Source organism: Passer domesticus, chromosome 14, assembly GCF_036417665.1.
Source record: "Passer domesticus isolate bPasDom1 chromosome 14, bPasDom1.hap1, whole genome shotgun sequence".
NCBI classification, from domain to species: Eukaryota; Metazoa; Chordata; class Aves; order Passeriformes; family Passeridae; genus Passer; species Passer domesticus.
Window position 1 is genome coordinate 15836778 of NC_087487.1, and position 20663 is coordinate 15857440.

Genomic DNA, 20663 nt, shown 5'->3' on the forward strand with positions numbered 1-20663 from the left:
CACTGCAAGACAGCCCAGACCTGGTGCTGTCTTTTTCCTGTGGCCTTAGAGAGCAGTGTCATCTCAAGCAGTGTCTCTGAATTTGACAAATGATATGCCAGTCATAGTTTATGGAAACAGGGCCACGATTCAGGGAGGGTGTTTAAGTGTTTGTGAGTGATTAAAGGCAACATTCAGAAACACTTCAGTACTAGAGGCAAGCTCAATCTGCATAACTCTACACAGTGTCAAAGACTCATTCGAGACAAAGGATGTTTAAGGAAAATCTCTGTAAAAAGAGGCCTTGCAACTTCCTATAAATATTAGGCTTTCTGCCTTCCTTCTGAAATATATTAACAGCCTCAAGAGGGATTATTGATGCTGGCAAGTTTAAACAGCCCTCAGAAGTCCCTGACACTGTGTACAGCATTAGAATTTTGCATATGGTCCCCCCCTCATGCACTGAAGTGTTTTGAGGTTGGGGTGACTGCAGGTCTCTGAGAAAGCAAGATTGATAAAGCAAAGCAATCGGAGTTATTTCCTATGCATGAAATTGATTAAATGCTTCACTAAATGGCTTATAAATTTGGCTCTCATATTTCTGTCACCCACTGCAAAGATTACAGAAATTCCGTCTATAACCATGTTGTATACAATACCAAATTACAAAAGGTTGTAAAAACTAATGTTTTGTTTAAAGTTCTGAGCAGGACCATATGCCTTTGGTGACCTTGAGTAAGCTATTTTAATTCAAAACATTTTAAAGAGTAGAGGAGAAGGGAAAAAATCCATCTGCATAACAAAACTGAACTAAGAGAATTTAGTACTTAGGATGCTGCACATCATTTTTCACTTCTTGCCAGAAAAAATGTTGAACCCCCTTCTACCAAAGTATTCTAATTTTATAGCTACTAAATGTACATGCCATGAAACCTAGAAGCTCAGGTTTCCCCAGATTGAATTTGCTTTTCTTATTTTATGAATTCTGTTATCAAATCTACCTGGGAACTTGCATGGTCCCCTCTACTCTTGAAGCCATGTGCATCAGGCACTGGTGTTTTCTTGACCTCATCAACCCTTTAAAGTGAAGCTTTATTGATTCTTGCCTTAGCATAGAGTTTCATTACCTCCCAAAATAGGGTGAAAAACTGAGCCACAGAGACCCTGAGGATCTTTAGATGCCAAAAACAGGTGTGAGTGTAGTTTGCACCCAGAACTGCTTGTTTTCCTTTCACGTGAGACAGCCACAGGACATCCTAGAGTTTGTGCAATGCTCTGTGAGCACTGTCAGCTGCTGAGACCCACTGGTACAACATTAATTTCCTGACTGTGCTCAGCCATGTGCAGTACTCTGCACACATTTGACAACAGCTGCTGCTCACACCCAGTTGTGCTCTCAGTCCACAGCAGAGTAAACTTCGGGGCATCTGAGTCTTCTGTGATTTTAAAATCTTGTGTTGGATTATGCCTTGGCTGCCCTTGTGGAAGCACGTGACCTGGAAACCTAAGCTGTCCCATAGTATCTAATTGTAGATGTCCCGTCCCTGGCAGTGGCCAGTGTCAGGTTAGACAAAGCTTGGAGCAATCTGGTATAGCAGAAAGTTCCCTGCCCACAGCAGGGGAGTTGGAACAGGATGATCCTGGAGGTTTCAACCCGAATTTTTCTGTGATTCTCTGACTGTAGCAAAGGACGATATTTAGAAAGTTACAGATATATAGTTAGCCACACTGAAATAGCCAGATTACTTTATAGATCAAATAAACTTCTGACAGTCACAGATAAAATTTTACAGGATCCTTTTTAAATGGAGCTCCATTGTACAGATGAGAAAAGTAAAGTTCAGTGGGCTTTTGCCCAGTTTCACAGTGCAAGTCCTTTGGCAAAACTTGAGGCTGAGCTCTGGCTCTTTTACTCCCCAGTGCTTCAAGAACTCAACCATTCTGTCCTCAACTATACAAATAAAGACCTTAAGTGATTAAATGTAAGTACTGAAGCGAAGCTCATAGCAAGCAAGAGTGAATTGGCATGAAATGCAAACACAAGCATGAGAAAACAATCCATGTTTTAACCATAAATGCCTGTTTTCTACAGGAAAAAGCTGTGTTCTCCCATAACATTTACAAGCCATCTTGTCCCCAGCAAGGATTAACATTTGGCATCGAAGTACTGATCTGGCAAAGGGCTGCCAGTAACGTAATCTTTTTTACAACCAACAACATGCTTAAAGTCTTGACAGACTTGACCTCTGCCCATTGCTAATCCCTAACTTTCTTGCCCACTCAGATATACATCTTTAAAGAGATGGCACCGAATGTATAGCAAACAGCTACACTTTAACTGATGGTGAAACAAGACCTGCCCAGGGAAAATCATTGGGTGGAGAGCCTACCCAGCCTGGCTGGGATTTTGGCTCCATGGTGGGTAGAGGTGCCTGCTCATTTAGACATTTGTGGAGACTTTGTGGCTGCCCAGATGGGGGAACACACCTTTTGGCAAGAGAGGATGTAATGTATTTGCTTGGATTACTGGAGAGCCCAAACTGTAATCAGACTCTTGGTGCTCAGACAGTCTGAACAGTCTTTGATCCCAAAGGATAAAGCTAAACAAAGTAGATGAAACTCACACATGGAAAAATGAGATATAAAGAGACCTTATATTTTACTGAATCAGTTTCTAAACTCCCAGTTCAGGCGTCTGGTTGAAAAACCAGAGTGGTAGATTTACATTATATTCACAGAAAATAACAGTCAATCCAAAAAGATTCCAGCTGTCTTTTCTTTCATTTGTATGACAACCAGTCCTGGGACACATGCCAGCTCCTCAGATATTGCTGCTCCACAGTCTAGTTATTTTAACTTCTGGCAACTGGTTATTTGACCTCTTGGTGGCTTGTCGTTTTAGTATCACTTTCTCTATGTGGATAATCTAGTGGGAATCCTTCTTTTATAATGCAACATGGTAATTGGCCAGAACACTTAAGCATTGTGCCGTTAAGTCCAGTCTTGAGCTACAGCTGAGGAGCTGTGGCTGGGAAGCACAAAAAGTACATTTCAGGGTCTTGTTCATGAATTGGTGGTCATCAGACACTAGGAGAAAATGAATTTTTTCTAAGCCATGTGTTATATATCAGCTTGGGGTCACTCCATAAAGCCATGTGGTAGCAACCTCCTTCTCCTGGAGGAACACAGCCCGGGCTCCAAATGACACACAGGGAGGAGATTTGAACAGCATCACCCTCAGCTTTCACTGGCTTGAGAATGCTGAGTGAGATCACTCTGGTGAGAGAAACCAGCCAGGTGTAAGACCTGATCTATCCTTCTCTATCCACTGATTCCAAAGTGGCACAAAAGCCAACAGAGTTCTCTGTAGCCCACGGAATTCCTCCAGGGATTGGCCAGCACTGCTGGATGAGAGCTGCTTTTCAACAGTTTCTAAAGTAGCCTGAAAACACTTCAGAAGAGCCTTGTGTCTGTAAACAGTCTCATCTTCTGATGAGAAAAAGCAGTGAGAAATGTAAACAAAAGAGGCAGCCATATATCTTTAATTTAAGGCAATATTCCTTTGTCCACCTTGAGCAGTCAAAGCACAGCCATGGATTTTTCCAGTAGCCTGGGAATGGGATCTTAGAAAATGGTGTACTCAGTCTGACATGGACTTAAATAGGCTTCAGAATAATCCATTATGCATCAAGTGTTTAATTGACATAATTAATATTTTTAAGGGGAGCCATTTACATTGTAAGTTCTATACACATTATTTACAATTTCAACAGTAACAGTTAATGCTCTGTGACAAACTATATTGTTTCCAGCTTGTTATCCATTCATAACAAGGTCAATCTATTACCATTATTTTTGTGAATGTAGCTGTTACCTTGAGGCAAAAAGTTAATTGTAAATTACAGAGGAGGGATTATTGAGTTGGATTTTTTAACTGTATTCACTGCAATGTATGGTAATGCTGCTATTTTATGAAACATTTACATTTAAAAGCATTTTGTTATTCATATCACACATGCTGGACAAATTCACTTTTAAACTTTTCAAGAGCTAACTCAATGGGAAAGGAAGAGCCATTTGGAAGGATCCAGCTGAACACTTCATAGCCACTGCAGTTAAAACCAGATGGAGCCTCATCTGTTTTTCCCCCTTTGTCTGAGGCTGGTCCCTTTGCCATGACCATCCAACACAACTCTGAGAAGTGCTTAGTGCTCTGAGGAGCAGGAGCAGATTTGATTGTAATTTAGAGTAAGATCACAAAAGTGATGTATCTGCAGATTTTACTCAGCCCCTGACACACAGCATGTACACAGAGCCACTCTGGTGGCTGAACTCTTCTCTTCCCTTCTTACTCCCAATTTCTACTGCATTGGTTGATGCCCTGGCAGTCAGAGTTAAATTTTATATTTACACCCTGCCTTGTTTGCTCCCACCTGAGCAAAAGTCAAAGGTTCCACGGCATTGCTGCTTCCCAGATGGCAGTAAAATTGTCATTCAGAGACTACACAGAAAAGGATGGAGAACCATCATAAAATCTGTCTTTACCACATCATTTTAACAATGCATCTCAGGGCAAAACCCATGAGCTTTCCATTAGATGATGGACTTGTCCATCTTAATGGAGAGCTGACACCATTTAACTCCAATCTAGATCTGTCTGCAACGTTGATCTCCACTTTAGTTTCCTTCTGTATTGTACTTGGAATTAGGTGATTCATATAGTCCCATTCTATTCTGGCTTCAATTAAAATACTGTCATTTTATCTTCACAATCACTTCCAGAATAAGAGAAGACAAACTCATAAACACTGAATATTTTGAGCACACTAAAGAATGTAAGAGACTGATCAGATGCAGAAATGCATTTGCAGTCACACAGAAATAAAAAAGCATGTTAGTTTTATCTTCCTTTCTCTGTTTAAGAATAGGCAGGTGGGAGTTGTTGGGATATTTCCTTAACCAAGCTATAGGAGACATGTTCTAACTTCTCAGTGATGAAATTTGTGTAGTATGCTGATGGTGTTTAGGTGAAATTTTATAGAGAACAATTTAAGTCTGTTAGAATCTCAGCTGCTCACTTGAAAAAATGTATTCCTTTCTTCCTCAAGTCCTGATGAAAAATAAATTTGTCAGGCTTGTGTCTGATATTTCAAATGTTTAATGTGCTATATCAGACCAAGGTTTTTACCTACCTCATGTTCTCAGAAACTTCAAGGAATCATCAGGTATTAGCATATCGAGCTTGGAATGGGTTAATTAACATTATTTCTGTGGTCTCCTTTGCTGGTAGCATGTTCAAAGTGCACAAAGCTCAGGACATGTGCATTCTTCGTCCAATAACTTGTCCAGTAATTGGTATATTGATTGCTAATGTCATCATGTTTTAGTATATATAAACCCTCTCACTCTATCACACAGCCGCCAACAATCCAAGAAGTCATTGTTTATTCATCGTAACTCCCAAACTGGCCGTGTCAGATTCTGCTTCAGGCCTTGCTGATAAAAATCAGCAGATGATTGGGCACACACATTCTTGACATGGCTGACCCATGACATCTTAGGGCCAGCAGGGAGCCTGTCATTATGTGTACAATACTCTTCTTTCTTCCCCCTTATCTATTCCCAGATGACTTTGAGATTTTTATTAACTCATTAATGACTGAAGATGTCATTAAAGAAAGTGGGGAGGAAGGGGGAAGGAGGACTTTGTGTTTGTTTGTTTAAAAGTGGGGAGCAGCAAGCCATTGGCTCCATTTGGAGAAAGGTGAGGAGCCTTAAAGACAAAGCTGAAGTACATCCAATGGAAAAGATCATTAGTTCATTAGGATGACTAAAGCCAAGCTTTGAACAGAGAAAAAAAAATATCTCATATTTGAAACAGAACTAAAAAGGGAGGGATGAATTTCTCTGCAAAAATAGCAAAAAAGGGCTGGTCAGGTTTATTTAGCACAATCAGGAGCCCTTACAAGCATATAAGGATATGTCCCTGTCACTGCCTGGGTGTTCAAACACTTCAATATTCAGTCAGAAGGAGTTTTGTGTTCAGGCTTAGAATTTTATCATGTCTTTAAAAGAGCATCACTTTACACAGAGAAATAGTGCCTGGGTTTATGGTTTTTTAAATTTTCTTGTATACATGTCAGTTGAAAGGACATTGAAAAGCATTGAATAGCAATCACACCTGAAGTTTTTCTCAGAGTTTTTTTTTTTTTTATCTTAAGTTTATTAATTCTATCTGTAAATGTAAAAGACTACTGCATATATAATTTTGCAGATTTTTATTATATGGTCAGAATTTTATTACATTCAAATATATGTATTTAATGCAGAATTTTCATGTGAGTCTGCTGATAGCCTGTTTCTGATCCTACAGCACTCAGTCACAAAAATTACCATAAATTCAGGATAAATACTTGGTCCTACCATATAGATTTTTCTTCCACCTCAAAGTATTGCTTATATTCCTTAATTTCTCTCTGAAACAATCTCAAATCTGATACTTTATTGGAAGCTGGATTCTTATGACAATGAAAGTAGTCTTTTTCTCCTGAAATTTTTGTGTTTCCTATAATTAGAGTCCTGTCAGTTTAGAACCAAGGACTTAATATTTTAAAGATTGCAATTATTTTATTTTAATGATTGCCATTTGTGGGTTGACTGAGGAATAGTGAATGTTTTCCTTTCCTGGGCAGCTGTCCTCCATATGGTTGTTGATCTCAACCTACAAAACTCTGATGTGTTTCTGTGATTCCTGGGTGCTAAAGTGACCCAGAGCTCGGTGTCATCTGCATTGGCTGGCCCATAGTATTCCTTGTTTCCATGTCTTTCTGCTTCTTGAGGTGAGTGGAATAAAGATGAGCTTATTTCTCAAAGGGATCTGCAGGTATTGGTATAAAATAATGGAATAACCTCCGTAGATAGGACCTGTGACTTCCTGCTACCAACTCAAACAGGAATCTGCTTATTCCATCCCATAAACTGCAGATAATGGATCAGATGTATCAGTCAGATCTTATAGACTGAGTACAGTCAGTTTAAGTACTCCTAATAGGAGCTAAATTAAAATAATTTAATTAAACCACATTGTTTGTGACAACTCTCCATTCTCTCCACTCAACAGGTGATCAGATCACCTGGGTCATAGGGCAAACATTTATTCTCAGGAATAATGATAATATTTGCTGTGTCCTGAGTCCTTGTGAAGACAGTGGACATTTTCTCCAATATTAGATGTCATTTCGGGTTTGCTTCTTTAAGAGTAATTTCTATCATTCTTTTGTCTCCTGATAATTAACAGAACATTGTTTGTATTGTAGTGGGAGCTGGAGTTCTCCATCATAGGTCACAGATGCGGTCAGGGGCTTTTAAAAACTGCACATACATATATTTTTATATACCTATATTCTCCAAAGGAGCACAGATGGGTTTAAAAAGAAAAAAAAAAAAAAAAGGCAAGCATTTGCTGGCCTAATCAGCAATGCCCTGATTAATCAAGGTGTGTCATTTCCCAAATGCACCTTTCTTAGAGGAAGCTTTCCTTTCTCCTCCCTCTCTGACATCCAGCTTCTCTTCCATCGTGTACCAGAGTGGGAACCTGTCATGAATCTTTGGATAATGGACTGTTCCTTTGACAAACTACTCCTGGTGAAACACGTGCCTGTCTTGGCAACAATAATAGCAAAGTGCAGATTTTGGGGAAGAAATAGAGGTTTTGAGGGCTGCAGCGCCAGACTTTGAGTCTATAAATTGCTGGCCAGGGATGTTAGATGCCTTTTAATATTTTCAAACGTCCAGTAGAGTAATGAAAGTACTGTAGGACTTCCCTGATGTAAGACCTCGGGAGAGTTGTTTTCAGAGATCATGGGAGCTCAGAACTTGTTTAAGAACATGAAGTCCTATCCAAGTAATAGCTGGAAATAAGTTGCTTGATTTTTCTATCCCTAAAGACAAATTCTTGTAATAGCAAAAGTGTAAAATCCAACAAAGAGGGGCTTGATACTTTCAGATACTCCAGCCACTTCACAGTGGAGAAAAAAAAAACAAAAAAGGGCAGACTGACAGTGAAACTATTTGGGCTAAATAATGAGGACAGACTTCTCAGAAATAAACTGGCGTGGATTTGGCCATGAGATGTCAGATTCATAACTTGGGAAATGAAAGCCTCTATATACTAGAGAGCAGGCCCTAGCCCAGCAGTGGCAATTCAGCCTTCTGAGCCACAGGGATTTCTTTATAAGCAGTGGTATATTAAATGTGGGATGGGGTAGGCCAAAGGGACAGCAGTAAAACAGAGACAACGTGCAGCGACCAAAAATGAGCTAAAGCCAGACACTAATTACTTCACAGTAATTTGGTTTTCCTGTAGAGTTGACTAATATTGCTTGCTCCTGGAGAGTAAATGCTTTCCCTATCAGTTGGGTTTTAGACCTAGTATGTTTTGGTTTTTTTTTTTCGTTTAAGTGAAACTGGGGAGAAAGCAGTTTTTGTTTATTTATCTGATTTTGCGCCTTTTTCAACGTGAAGATGCAGGGTGGATTGTTACACTGTGCACATAGATGGAGTGGGCTGAGGAGGAGACAGGCCTAGGTCAACAAAACAGATTCATCCATCACATCTGCCAGAGTGGAAAGATAGTTGTCTGGATGCTCGGTCAACCCGAGACCTTTCTGCTGAGTCAACTGACAAGACTGCAGATACCTGTGACAACGAAGACACTTATCCACCAGTAACTGGACTGGAGACCACCAACACGTTTTGGTGGTGGGTCTTCAGCTTGGGAAGCTCTGAACTCTTGAACAACAGCGTTTGCAATGCTCCTCTCCTTATCGCCTGAGCATCGTCACCAAAAAAACTAAGATGGAATGAGATAAAAAGAACAAAAGGAAGAGATCCTGAGGTGCTAATGGTGGAAGGTGTGAGAGTCAGTAGAAAGTACAGTAAAGAAACCCATGACAAGTCATGATAAATGGGTCGTTATAAAATTCATGTTTAGGCTGCACCAGTCTGGGGATAATGCCATTCGTCATGGCAACACTGGGGCACTAATGAGCCCTCATTGCATATTCATGGCTTTGGCGCCTCTCTCCTCTCTCTGCCTCCCTCCCACCCCGAACCAATGCCTGGTAAATATCTCCACCTCAAGCTGAAACTCGACTTAGGCTGCTTTTTTTTTTTTTTATTTGTTATGTTGCAGCAATTACACTGTAAAAGTGCTGCACAAGATTGATTGCTCTGATCTGTAGTTCAATTGTAAATTAGAATACACATCCCCCTGGGGACACACGGCCCCTATTTGTGATTAAGAAAAAAGCCCCATAATAGACTAATAGCTAAAGTTCTCTCTCTTTTACTTTCAGGCAATTAGCTTGATGAAATGGCCTCTTTTTGTGTACCCTGGAAGTGTAAACCGATATCATAATGAAGTATATGATGTTTATTCTATTATTTTCACCTTGCCATGTATGCAGGAATGCATAAATAATGGCTGCTTTGTCTAGTACATTTACTGATCCAGAAGTAAACTCTGTCTTAAAGATGCAGCCTGTGATCCCGTAGCCTTCTGGACACTGTGACTAGTGCCTGTAAAAACTCACATTCTGCCCAAAGATATTGGAGACCATTTTTTGGCCAGGTGATTAAATACTGTTTGCAAGACACTTTCATTTATGATGAACCTTAATTGGAAAATCCTCCTAATAACCTTGTGGAAAAGAAGGTATGCCCATTTTACAGAAAGGAAAACTGAGGGGCAGATGCTGAACGCGTTACACAAGCCCACACAGGACCTTAATAAGTACTTAAGAAATCCTACCTCCTTGAAGGTTTTTTCAGGCAGTCAGAGGCTCCCTTTCCTCTCTTTTGTATAGTTATTAATGCTGTCATGGATGGGTCATGGACTGGCTCTGACCTTACTCTTCCTCGACGGCGTACGACTCCGCGGTGTCACGGTTGCCTTCATTTCCACATGACACACACAGCTAAAACTCTTTCACCTGGATCCAAGGTGGATGTGGTCATGCCCATTCTCAGTGTTGTGTGTTGGATGTTGGCTTTCCCAAGGCTCAATTTGAGCTGTCAGTCTGAGCCAAGGAGTGGGGTTGTGCAACAGCGCTAGAACGCGGGGATGGTGTTCGTGCAGTTGAGCTCCAGATAAATATCTGGGAGAAAACTGCCATGTGATGATAGCTCTGGGCATATCTGCCTGCTGAGGAAAGGTGCTTCTGCATTAGCCTTTCACTTTGGCCCAGGAGTGCACTTTTGAAGAGAATCCTGCAAATAACCCTGCTTACCCCATCCCACCAGGCCAGGCAGCTTTGGAGCACGCAAAGGGAATTCTTTAGGGTGGAGTTAAAGCAGGTGATGTGGCCTGGGAGCTGCAGCAGCTAACGGGAGCTCAGTCCACAGGAGCATGCTAGGGCTAGTCTGAGTAAACCTCTGCCATGCAGCGACTTGGGCCTGTCCCTGCTCCTCAGAACATGGTGTAAACAGAGCTTTCTTTGCCTATTTGCTGAGTGGAGCAGGGCTTCTATCCAAGGAGTTATGACAAACTTGGATAGTATGGTAGGGAGGACGTGTGAAATGGCCTGAAAATCCTGCCTGAGGAAAGGCACTGCTTTATGTACAACCCCATCAGTTTGCCTGCAATAGATATGTCTCTATTTAGTTTAAATTCTGTGTGAGGGGGGTTCTGTAGGGGAATACAACAGAGCTTGGAAACATTTTGCTAAGAAGCACTACCAGTGCAAACCTTCAAAGGGTAACTCTGTACATGGCTACAAAACCATATTCTGTTTAAACTTGTTCATCATTGTCTTCTTGCATGACAGCCCTGGCATTTAAAATATGTTAGGGGTGACACAATACTTTCACCTGGTGCAGACATATATCACTGGAAGGATGTTCTCATAAACAAAGTGCTGCAGGCTATGATCTTATCATTCTCCTCTTCCTTCTTCTCAGCTCAGTTCAATGACAAACACGTATTTCTCTTCTTTGCTCCAGTTTCTGCTCTACAGGAGCCTGGTGTTGGAGCAACAGGTGATGTTGCAAATCAGGAATGACAAGCGTTGGTGGTGGCCTCGTGGGGGGAAGCATCAGAGGGGGCAGGAAACAAATGCAACAAATTTTACCCCAATTCAGCTGGTGCAGTTTCATGGCACGGGCAGAAGTGCACTCGCGTGCGTGCCTGCACACGCGTGAGTTTTTTGAGAAAGACAAAGCAAATTAGAGTGTTCATGTGTAATTAGCTGACTATTAGTGTGGTTCAGCCAAGGCAATAGGCAGACAGTTAACTTGAAGATAGCTCGCAGATAAAAGGGCTGGGAAGGGTGTTCTGGGGAAAGCTGGAGGTAATAGTTCAGAAGATAAAATCCTGACAAATTGAGCAGGCATCTCAGAAGTTCTTTCCCCACACCATTAGCACAGTGAAGCTACACAGGCCTTTCCTCTCTGCCCTACAAAGCTTAACCCTTCATGGCATCTGGGGCTCTTTACCCTTGGATAGCTCACTTCTAAATTATTTAATTATAATTTCCTGTTTAAATGCATTAGTTTGAAATAAAATGGTGAAACTTCCTGCTCGTGCTTCTTGCCCTCCTTCTTGTGCTAGCCTATGAAACAGAGATTATTACCCCTGTAGAGGCTGGCAAACCTCCAGCTCCTTATCTGAGAGTGTGGGTGACCAGGTCTAGTGAAAACATTATCATTAAACATCACACCTGGGAAGAAACCAAAAGGGTGTCCGAGTTCAAGTCTTTGCAACTTCTGTGAAAATGTGGGTGTTTTAGTAAATCTCTGTGCTAAATGAAAATGTCATTATAATTTTCACTCATTTTATAGCTGACAGGGAAGTGCTTTCTTCTGTCCTTTGGGAGTTTTCGGGATTTCACTTTTTTTCAGCTAATTCTGTGGCTAACCAGTAAGCTGCTAAAAAGTGAAAAATCTAACTGAGCCATTTGCTTCAGTACTTTCAAAATATTTCTTTTTTTTTTCACTTATAAATTAAAAATTAAAATCAAAATATATTTCAAAGTAAATATATATTCACTTAGAATAATATGTATTGGGACTTGCAATTATTTTTAAAAGTCTTTAACATCTTTTTTTTCCTAGCAGAGAAGCCTCATGAAAACTACATTATTCAATCCAAACCTTTTTGCTTGTTTGGCATTTTCCAGGACAAAGTTCTCATGAAAAACCCTAGCCACAATCCACTTTTATCATTAATTCAGTATATCAGGGTGTTCTTGTTTGGGATGACTTCCGAGAAAGAGTAATTGAGAAGTTCATGCTGAGTTGATTCAGCAGTGAAATTCTCAAATATTGCTGTAATTATCCATACTTCCATTCACGGAAAATTTACATTTCTCTAAGGCCTATATGCCTATGGCCCCTTCCATTCCTCTCAAACAGGATGGTTTAAAAGTTCTTTTGTTGAAGTAAAAATTTATCATGGGTTTTGCAGAAACTTTGCACTGTTTCTCTGTCAGTGTGTAAACTCTGTAGCAAGACTGTTAGAATTTTTTCCTGCAAGGAAGATGCACTGGGGGTGTTTCAGAGGAGACGTTCTTTTCTGTCATGCCAGACACAGAATTCACCAAACAGACAGGAAAACAGGTACTGTTGGGGTGGGTAAAGCCATATTCACTGAAGAACATATTTTTTTTGCAGGCAAAAAAACACCTCTCAGGGTAAAACTTTTGGTTGATAGCTATTCTTTAACCCCCAAAAGAAAATTCCCACTGATACTTTTAATGCTTGTTTGTCCAAGCCTTGTGTAGGCATTTGTCATGAGCAAAATTTGGAGCAAATTCTCTACAGAAGAAATGAGGAATCAAGAGTGGGCAAGACTGTGTTGGTGTTTCTGTTCATCTTGAAGGAGGGAACCTTCTGCTGCAGATCTCAAGTGATGCTCGAGGGGAAGAACAGCACGTACAAGGAGGAGAGCCAAGTGCCTGCCACTAGAGAGAAACCCTGGGGACAGTATCAAGGTAAGGGCCCTCACCAGCCACTCAGCAAATGCTTTCCTTGTGACTTTTGCTGCCCCACTTACCTTCTTCCCATGTCCTGTCGTTTTCCTCATCCCATTTTGCACAATAACAGGAAAGCCTGAGGTTTTACACAGGTTTCTGGAGAGGGGAGCAAGCTTTCAAACAACTGCTTCCCTGAAAATAGCAGCTGGGTTGCACCAGAGGTCCTGCAAACCCCTCACCATCTCCTCTGAGGAGCAGCTCAGGGAGCTTGGGGTGTTCAGCCTGGAGAAAAGGAGGCTCAGGGAGGACCTTATCACTCTCTACAGCTCCCTGGCAGGAGGATGCAGCCAGGTATGGGCTGGTCTCTTCCCCCAGGTAACAAGCCACAGGACAAGAAGAAGAAGACTCAAGTTGCACCAAGGGAGGTTTATGTTGGATATTAGGGAAAATTTCATCACTGAGAGGGTGGTCAAGCACTGGAACAAGTTACCCAAAGAAGAAGTGCAGTCATTCTGCCTGGAGGTGTTAAAAAAAATGTGTGGATATGGTGCTTAGGAACACGGTTTAGTGCTAGACCTGGCAGTGTTGGGTCAGTGGTTGAACTGAAGATCTCAGAGGTCTTTTCCCACCTTAATGATTCCATAATTCCATGGTCCCTGTGGCAGAAACTCCCAGCAGATATACAGAAAAATGTCAGAAGTCAAACTAATTCTTTTCATGAGATATTTTCCTTGTTCCTATCACTCAGTGCATTAGAGACTGGCAATAGAAGTCGCATTAAAAAAAAATGTTTAATGGTATTTTAAGTTGATTATGTTTTTGGTATTCTTTTGGCAGAAAGTCCTGCAATTTAATTAACTAATTTTGCTGCATGACAAAATTTTATTCACTTGAAACCTCTTTTGCTCCTGGTATTAACATAGTCTATAAATATTCCCCTCCTAAGAACATTCTCCATAACATTTGCTATGGTATAAACCTCAGCCCCCTCCTCCCAAAGAGTTCTAAATTTATCTAGTTTATCCTGGCATGGAAGCAGATACATACAATTACTGACAAGACAACCACTATCAAACCCAACTGTTGTTACCGAGACTGAAATTCTTCCAAAAATTAATTATTTAAAATAATCCAAACGGTGCAAATATCCAAAGATCAGACAGATCTATAAAACTTGCCTGTAGCAAAATCATGCAATTAGAATCATGCTCATAAGTGTTGCAGTCTTAAAACATTAATGGAAGGAGTTATTAAAATTGTATTTGATTTGCATTATTACAACACTGAATGCACTATGGAAAACTGAGTCCATGAGTGAGGTGCAGCACAAACCAGAGTCTTATTATTTGAGTTGGAACTTTAAAATAGACTGTGCTTTACAGTCCTGTCTGAATTTTCTTTAGTTTTATTGCTCTTCTAAATTGATAAGGACTCTTGTTTTTGTTTTAGAAATAGAAAATGAGGAGGAGGATAAGAAAATAGTTGTAGATAAAGACTCAGAAAATCAATTTGAGAAAAAAACAATCCTTCCCAAAGTAAGTAATTTTTATCAGAAATGAGATGTGTTGTTGTGATCATAAGTGCCATCAGAAGCCCCAAGAATTGCAGGGTTTCTGTAGACAACCCAGGGAAAAATTGTCCCAAATGTGGAAGCAATTATAAAGAAATTCATGACTCACAGTAAGAATTCCTGGTTTTATTTCCATTACAAATAGAGTGTAATTTGTGCATCTCTATCTGACATCTTTTTATTGGGCACTTACCCTCCCTGACATGTTTATAAAATTACCTGTTTCATTAGTGGGACATCACCAGCAAATCTGATACACAAATATTGCCTTTAATCCAGCAGGAAACAGAGTTTGCTAAAGTCAATGGAATAATTTCAATCATTTCCAACAGAATTAGAGATAAACCTGTGAGGGTTAAAAAAGATATATATATAACCACTATTACGAAGTGTAAGAAGGAATACAGGGAATTTTCTTTGCAACTGAGATATTTTTAGGTTTTTTATTCTTTAGAATCCCTGTACAGGCACGTCCCTCATGCACAGTTGTCAAAAATAGTGTTTAGGCTTTTAGACTCAAGTTGATTTAATCCAGTACAGAAGTGTGCTCTAAATTTTTCAGGGCAGTGAAAATATGTAAAAATTGTGTCTTCACGTTCAAAAGCTCCATTTCATTCAGAAGAACAGTGCCAATAAATTAAATAAATGAGATAATTTCTATTAAAAATAGAAATAGTGTCTTGTAGAAAAAATACTCTTTCTTCTGAACTTAAACTATGTTTTAAAATTCAGTATTCAGATCCTTAGCAGGTGTAAATCATCACAGAAATTATGCTGTTACACTTTACATGATATTACCAAATTGTCTTGCTGGTAATTAAGAATATCCTCTATGGAATAAGGACCAATGACAGGAGAAAGTATAAGTTGATATTGTCTCAGCACGCCTAAGTGGTAGACAGAAATATTCATGTGCATAATCTTGCACCTTCCCTACATGATACCCAGTGGGCTGAAGTAATAGTGTACAGAATTATCTTGGAAAAGGCAATTCTCAACAGAAACTAAAAAATCTTATGAGTTGTCTGTGTTTCTCATAATTATACATGGCTAAAATGAACATAAAACTAACAGGCATGCTCTAGAAAAATGTTTCTTTAAAAATGTTTCTTTAAACTCTCAGCACATTATACTCAAATGTTTTCCAAGCTCAAATTTTCTGTATTTCATTCCAAGAAAATCAGTATCCCTTTCTCCATTTCTGTCATGTCCATAACATACAGCCCAGGGAAACCCATGTCATTCCTATTACTCAGGAAGGCAATGAAGCTGTTCTGATCAAAGATAAAATTTCTGAATTTCTGGTGTAAATTTCAGGGGAAAGGCCTGAATTCAACAGAGGCTTCCATGAGAGCCAAGCAGCCACTCTGTCTTCTACAGCACAGCTCCTCTAACTCACCAACAGAGACCCTCTGCCAGAATCAAACTTTTCTTTAAAACGCAAGTGCTCTCCTTCCTCAGCATTAAAAGTGATTCTTGTGAAAATTATTTTCTTCTGATTCTTGTGGAAATTATTCTCATCAGCTCCCTTAAGGACATGTCCATTATGAGCAGCAGAGGCTCAGGGCTGGCATTTCAGTTCATGAAACATGCTCTGACCTATTTGTTCAGCTCATGGCTCTCCCCAGTATAATTTGGACTTTAGAAATCACTTTTCTTTAATTCTGGCTAAGTTACTGTGAGGATGCAAGATCTAAATTCCATGTAATGTGATGTTATAACCATGGAACATCAGCATACAGCTGATGACCAACTCCCTATTTTCTGATTTTGGATAAAAAGGTCAATATAAGTTTCATTATCCCCCAAAAAATTTTGGAAATAGTCAACTGAGAGAGGAAAAAATGCAATGCATAATGGTGAATGATCCATGAATGCATGTGTTTAAAATGTCCTGTAAGTGCAGAGTAACCAGAATCATGATGTCATAAATATATGGCATTTAAAGGCCAAACATATTAAGACCAAAAAATATTCTGTATAGATTATGTGTGAGCATCCTTATGGCAGATACTGGAGGATATTCTAGATTCTAGCAGAACTCAAGAAAGAATTAGGCATATATGTACATATAGGAGGAGTTTTTGATATCATATAAAATGTAGAAAGCATAAAATACTGTGTATTAGAGGTCCCCTGAGCAAGAACTATTATCTCAGCATCAACTGCAAACACATTACCATCAGAAGACTTATTCCAAGGTATGGAAAAAATCCACTAACAGCAGGGAATAGAAACATTTGAAAGCTCCTCTGGAAGCCCTCAGAACCAGACCAGGATGCCTCTGTGCAACGGAGGCTCCAGGAGCTCTGATCAGGCACTTCCCTGATCGTCATGTCTGCACATTCCAAGCAGGAACATGCTGAATATTAGCATCTTTCTGAAGCTGCTTAATGTGTGAGGCTCTTTTTTAATCTCTTGGTATCCTGTCTGCTTGTGGAATGCAGAGAAGTGTAGTTTTTTTCCCCTTATTAATATAGAACTTACAAGTAAAACGTTACCTGTTGCAATGCAGGAAGAATTTTGTACAGAGGGAAAGTTCTGTGTCCTGCCTACTAAATGACAGGCACGAGCAGCTCCTTCTGTACAGCCCTCAGTGATCACATCCCACTTTGTGCACACTGGAGCTTTTCAAACCTCCAGAGTTTTGTGTTTAGCAAAGCAGATGTGCAAATGGAGATCCGGGTGACCTCCCCTCTGAGAAGCAGGCCTTTGACACACATTACTCCCCTGCTGACAGCACCAGAAGTGTGGATCAGTTGGCATTTCACACCTGCAACTAATGTAGAAGTTGTAACAATATGAGTGAGCATTAGGGAGAGAAGGGATCCTTTGGACATAAGCCAGCTATATTTAACAGGAAAGGTGCAAATCCACATTATGACTCAGGATATGTATGAGCTGCAGCCCTTCTACAACCTAGAAAGAAAGAATTATATCCAAGGGAACTTACCTCAAAGAGTTTCTCTTTCCTCAGGCAGAAGTGATGATTAGGCTAAAACTGGCCATTTGTTTTATCTGTGGGTCAGGAATAGACAATTTAGTCCTTGCAGCTTCAGCTGTCTTGGCTCAAGACCCTGACCTACAATAAATACCTCTTCCAATCAATAGAGCACTGAACTTGGAGTACAGCCAAGGACCTTTCCCGGCAACTTTGGCCTGGACTGAGATGACCTGGTAAATCTGCAGGGCTTGGGGAGGAATCTCACTGAGGATCCTGAGCTCTCCAAGTCCTCCAAGCCTTGGGAAGTCTGTGCCTCCAGTTAGGCTGCTGGGGACAGGAATTACAGCAGCTTTTCACATGCTATTTTCTTGACAGATGCTCTGCACTGCTCCTTGGGCTGTTTGGACTTTCCTAATGCTGCAGCATGTATCCTACAACACTCATCACTGCTCAGGGCACTCTTCACTGAAGCAGATCTATCAGCTGGAGAGCATTTGGGGTTGGATGTATTTTCTTCCCCATTTAGGAGTAGCAAATCTTGTTGGGTGGATAGAAAGGTACCACCATCCTTTTTACCAGCATGCTCTAGCCCTGAGAGCTCATCTCCTCTGGATGAGTTCTGGAGGTTTCTTTGCCAGTGTCCAAAGGTGGCTGCCCTGATCCCTCCCTACAGCCTGATGCCTTCTGCCTTTCTTCCTGCCTGAGAAATGTCACAACTGAATGAGCAGCTTCAGCTCCTCCTGCCAGGGTGGGAAGGGGCCACAGCAGCACATCTCTCCTTGAAAATCAGGGTGCAACCCCCACCAAAACAGGCCCCGGGCAGTTAGGTGACACTTCCTTGAGAAAGGAACCAGTTTGTCACCTCTTGCTTAACGGTGTCACCTCAAGAGAGAGCTGAGGAGCACCTATGGGCAGGACAGATAAGGTTGCATTATTAACACTATATTCATCTTGTTCTGAAGATCGTGGAATCATAGGAAAGCTTGGGTTGAAAAAGACTTTCAAGATCACCTAGTTCCAAGACATTACATTTTCTAGCCTCAAAATGTGATACAACATTAAAAATGTGGTGAGAGTCTCACTTACATAAATGTTAATTTATAGATTGTCCTACCAAAGAAAGTAAAGCATCTCTCCCAACTCATCTTCTTGATTTCTCTTAGAAGATAAAACAGCTCCAAAGTAGATGAGAGTTGTCACCATCCATGACCCCTTGGGCTGAGAACTGTATGAAAACATAGAAAAGGTGTTCTTAATCCAGAATGACATAAACTACAGATGAAGTATGTGTGAACACTTTTGTGTAAGGTGACTGTATGTATGTACTCTGCAAAATGCATTTTGGATGTAGCTGAGAATAGTAGTGCACACAATTCAAAGTTACCAGGAATATTAAAACAGGTGGGAAAGGCACAGAAGAGACAAAGGAAATTGTAGATAAAGGCAGGAAAAAAGGAAAGATGATAGATGTGGAGACAGCTAAGAGGATGACAGGTGTGACAGGCAGGATGAGGTAGGACAAATCCAAATGGTTCATTAGATGGGAAAATGCCTCTCTGGCATTGTACCTTTAGTTTGTTTCTCCACAGTGCTGTTACAGTTCTTTTTCTACTACAAATGTAGTGCTGAAGTTCTCCTGATTAGTTTTTCCCCCCTGTGTAAGGTGTCCTCTACACTGTGATGAGATCATTTGTGTATTAGTTCATTTTAATCTTTTCAGAAGGAATCCAGGAACTGCGGTGAGGTCATGGCTGCAGTAATGTCTAAAAGGATGGTTTTATAGAGAAGGGGAGGAATATTCCTCTCATTTAGCAAAACTGTAACAAAATTTGTGGCTCTCAAGTGTGTTGGACAAGTTAAGGTTTGGGTTTTTTTTCTTTTGCATGTATTGCAAAGGACAGCCTGCTTCATACTCTCGTTCTTTCCCTAAGTATTGCATAAGTCTAATAAATGTTGCAGACAAAGCACCCTGTTAGAATTCCACCTGGACAATCCTCTAGCATCATCTCAACCCATGGCACCTCCTGGTCTTATTATGAAGAGAAGGGTAAAAAAACCCAGACTCCCCTGATGGCCTGAGTGTCCTTATATCAGACCTTCTGTACCATTGAGAAGTCAGATGCCCCACTAAGAGCATCCTTGGTCCCACCTCTTTCAAGGAGGAAAATCCTAGGGGCACCCCCCAGGGCCATGGTATCACCCTTTAATATGACATATTTGTGCCTCATGGGTCAACAGAATAATGTCAGGCATGAATTTGGACCATGACATTTCAGGAAATGACCCAAAAATAAAAGTGCCAAAATTTCACTGTTACTCTGATTTTCATCTCCAGTCTTTTCCACTCTCTGTGGACGTGACAAGACTTAATGATATAATTCTGGAAGGTCTCTGGATGGATTTAGTACTGGAAAGAGACATGTAGACAGATGGAATCACGTGCCTTGCTTTGCCATGACCAATGTATTATATTTTAATGTGTTCTAGTGAACTTTAAAATTACTCCCCAGCATGCATTGGTCAGAGAGGTTATTCTGAGTATGCCATTTTCCTGGATCCTTAAGATCATTCCCTCTGGATCTGTTGGATCAACAACAGAGTGCTGATAACAAATGCACTGCTGCTTAAACCCAGCACTGTGCTTTCTCCCTCTTTGCTAAGTGGATTTGTGCATACCAAGAGTTACACTGCTCCTCTTTTAGAAACTTCAGGGCATTAGTCATGTGCTCAAAACCAGTTCCCCTTTCATATCTAGAGACCAAACATCTTGGATGATCCATGGGACACAGAAGACACCACAGGCTTAGTTTTGCTCCAGGGGCTTGAGAGATTTAGTTACCCAGAGAGGAGTGGGAGATTAATGGTGCTCGTTGATGGTGACAGGGACCTGTGTGCTCTAAATCCCATCACAGGCAGAGAAGAACCCACCTCTACACACTACTAATATGCATAACTGTGGAAAGCCTTTTAAATAAAAAAGACTAATTAATAATGCTTAGTGGTCTAGGTGTCTAAGTATGAATTGTCAGGGATTTCTGCAGGCTCAGGGAGGTGGGGAAATGGGTTAACATTGCATTGTTTCAAATTACAGGGTTTTAGAGTGTTTCAAACGAGATGCAGAGAGGGTTTCCACACCAGATTTGAGACGTTTGCTCTCTTTTATTTGTACTCAAATTTCGGCTTCAGCTCAGATTGTCAT

At 40.6% G+C, this 20663-nt stretch overlaps 1 protein-coding gene across 30 annotated transcripts in view; it reads right to left on the reverse strand.

The window, feature by feature from the left end:
* Positions 1–20663, reverse strand: part of LOC135280657 (uncharacterized) — a 78295-nt gene that overhangs the window by 27913 nt on the left and 29719 nt on the right. For 21 of the 30 annotated variants that reach the window (XR_010347525.1, XR_010347522.1, XR_010347528.1 and 18 more), the window contains one exon: positions 1762–18689. The exons of 1 other annotated variant lie outside the window; for it this stretch is intronic. Coding sequence is in view for 13 of the 29 variants with exons in the window: in XM_064388788.1 (XP_064244858.1) it covers positions 18575–18689 (115 nt within the window). In the remaining 16 variants the exon portion in view is untranslated. Of the gene's footprint in view, positions 1–1761; positions 18690–20663 lie in introns of those variants that run through there. 8 more of the 30 variants (XR_010347520.1, XM_064388798.1, XR_010347519.1 and 5 more) reach the window with 7 other exon arrangements.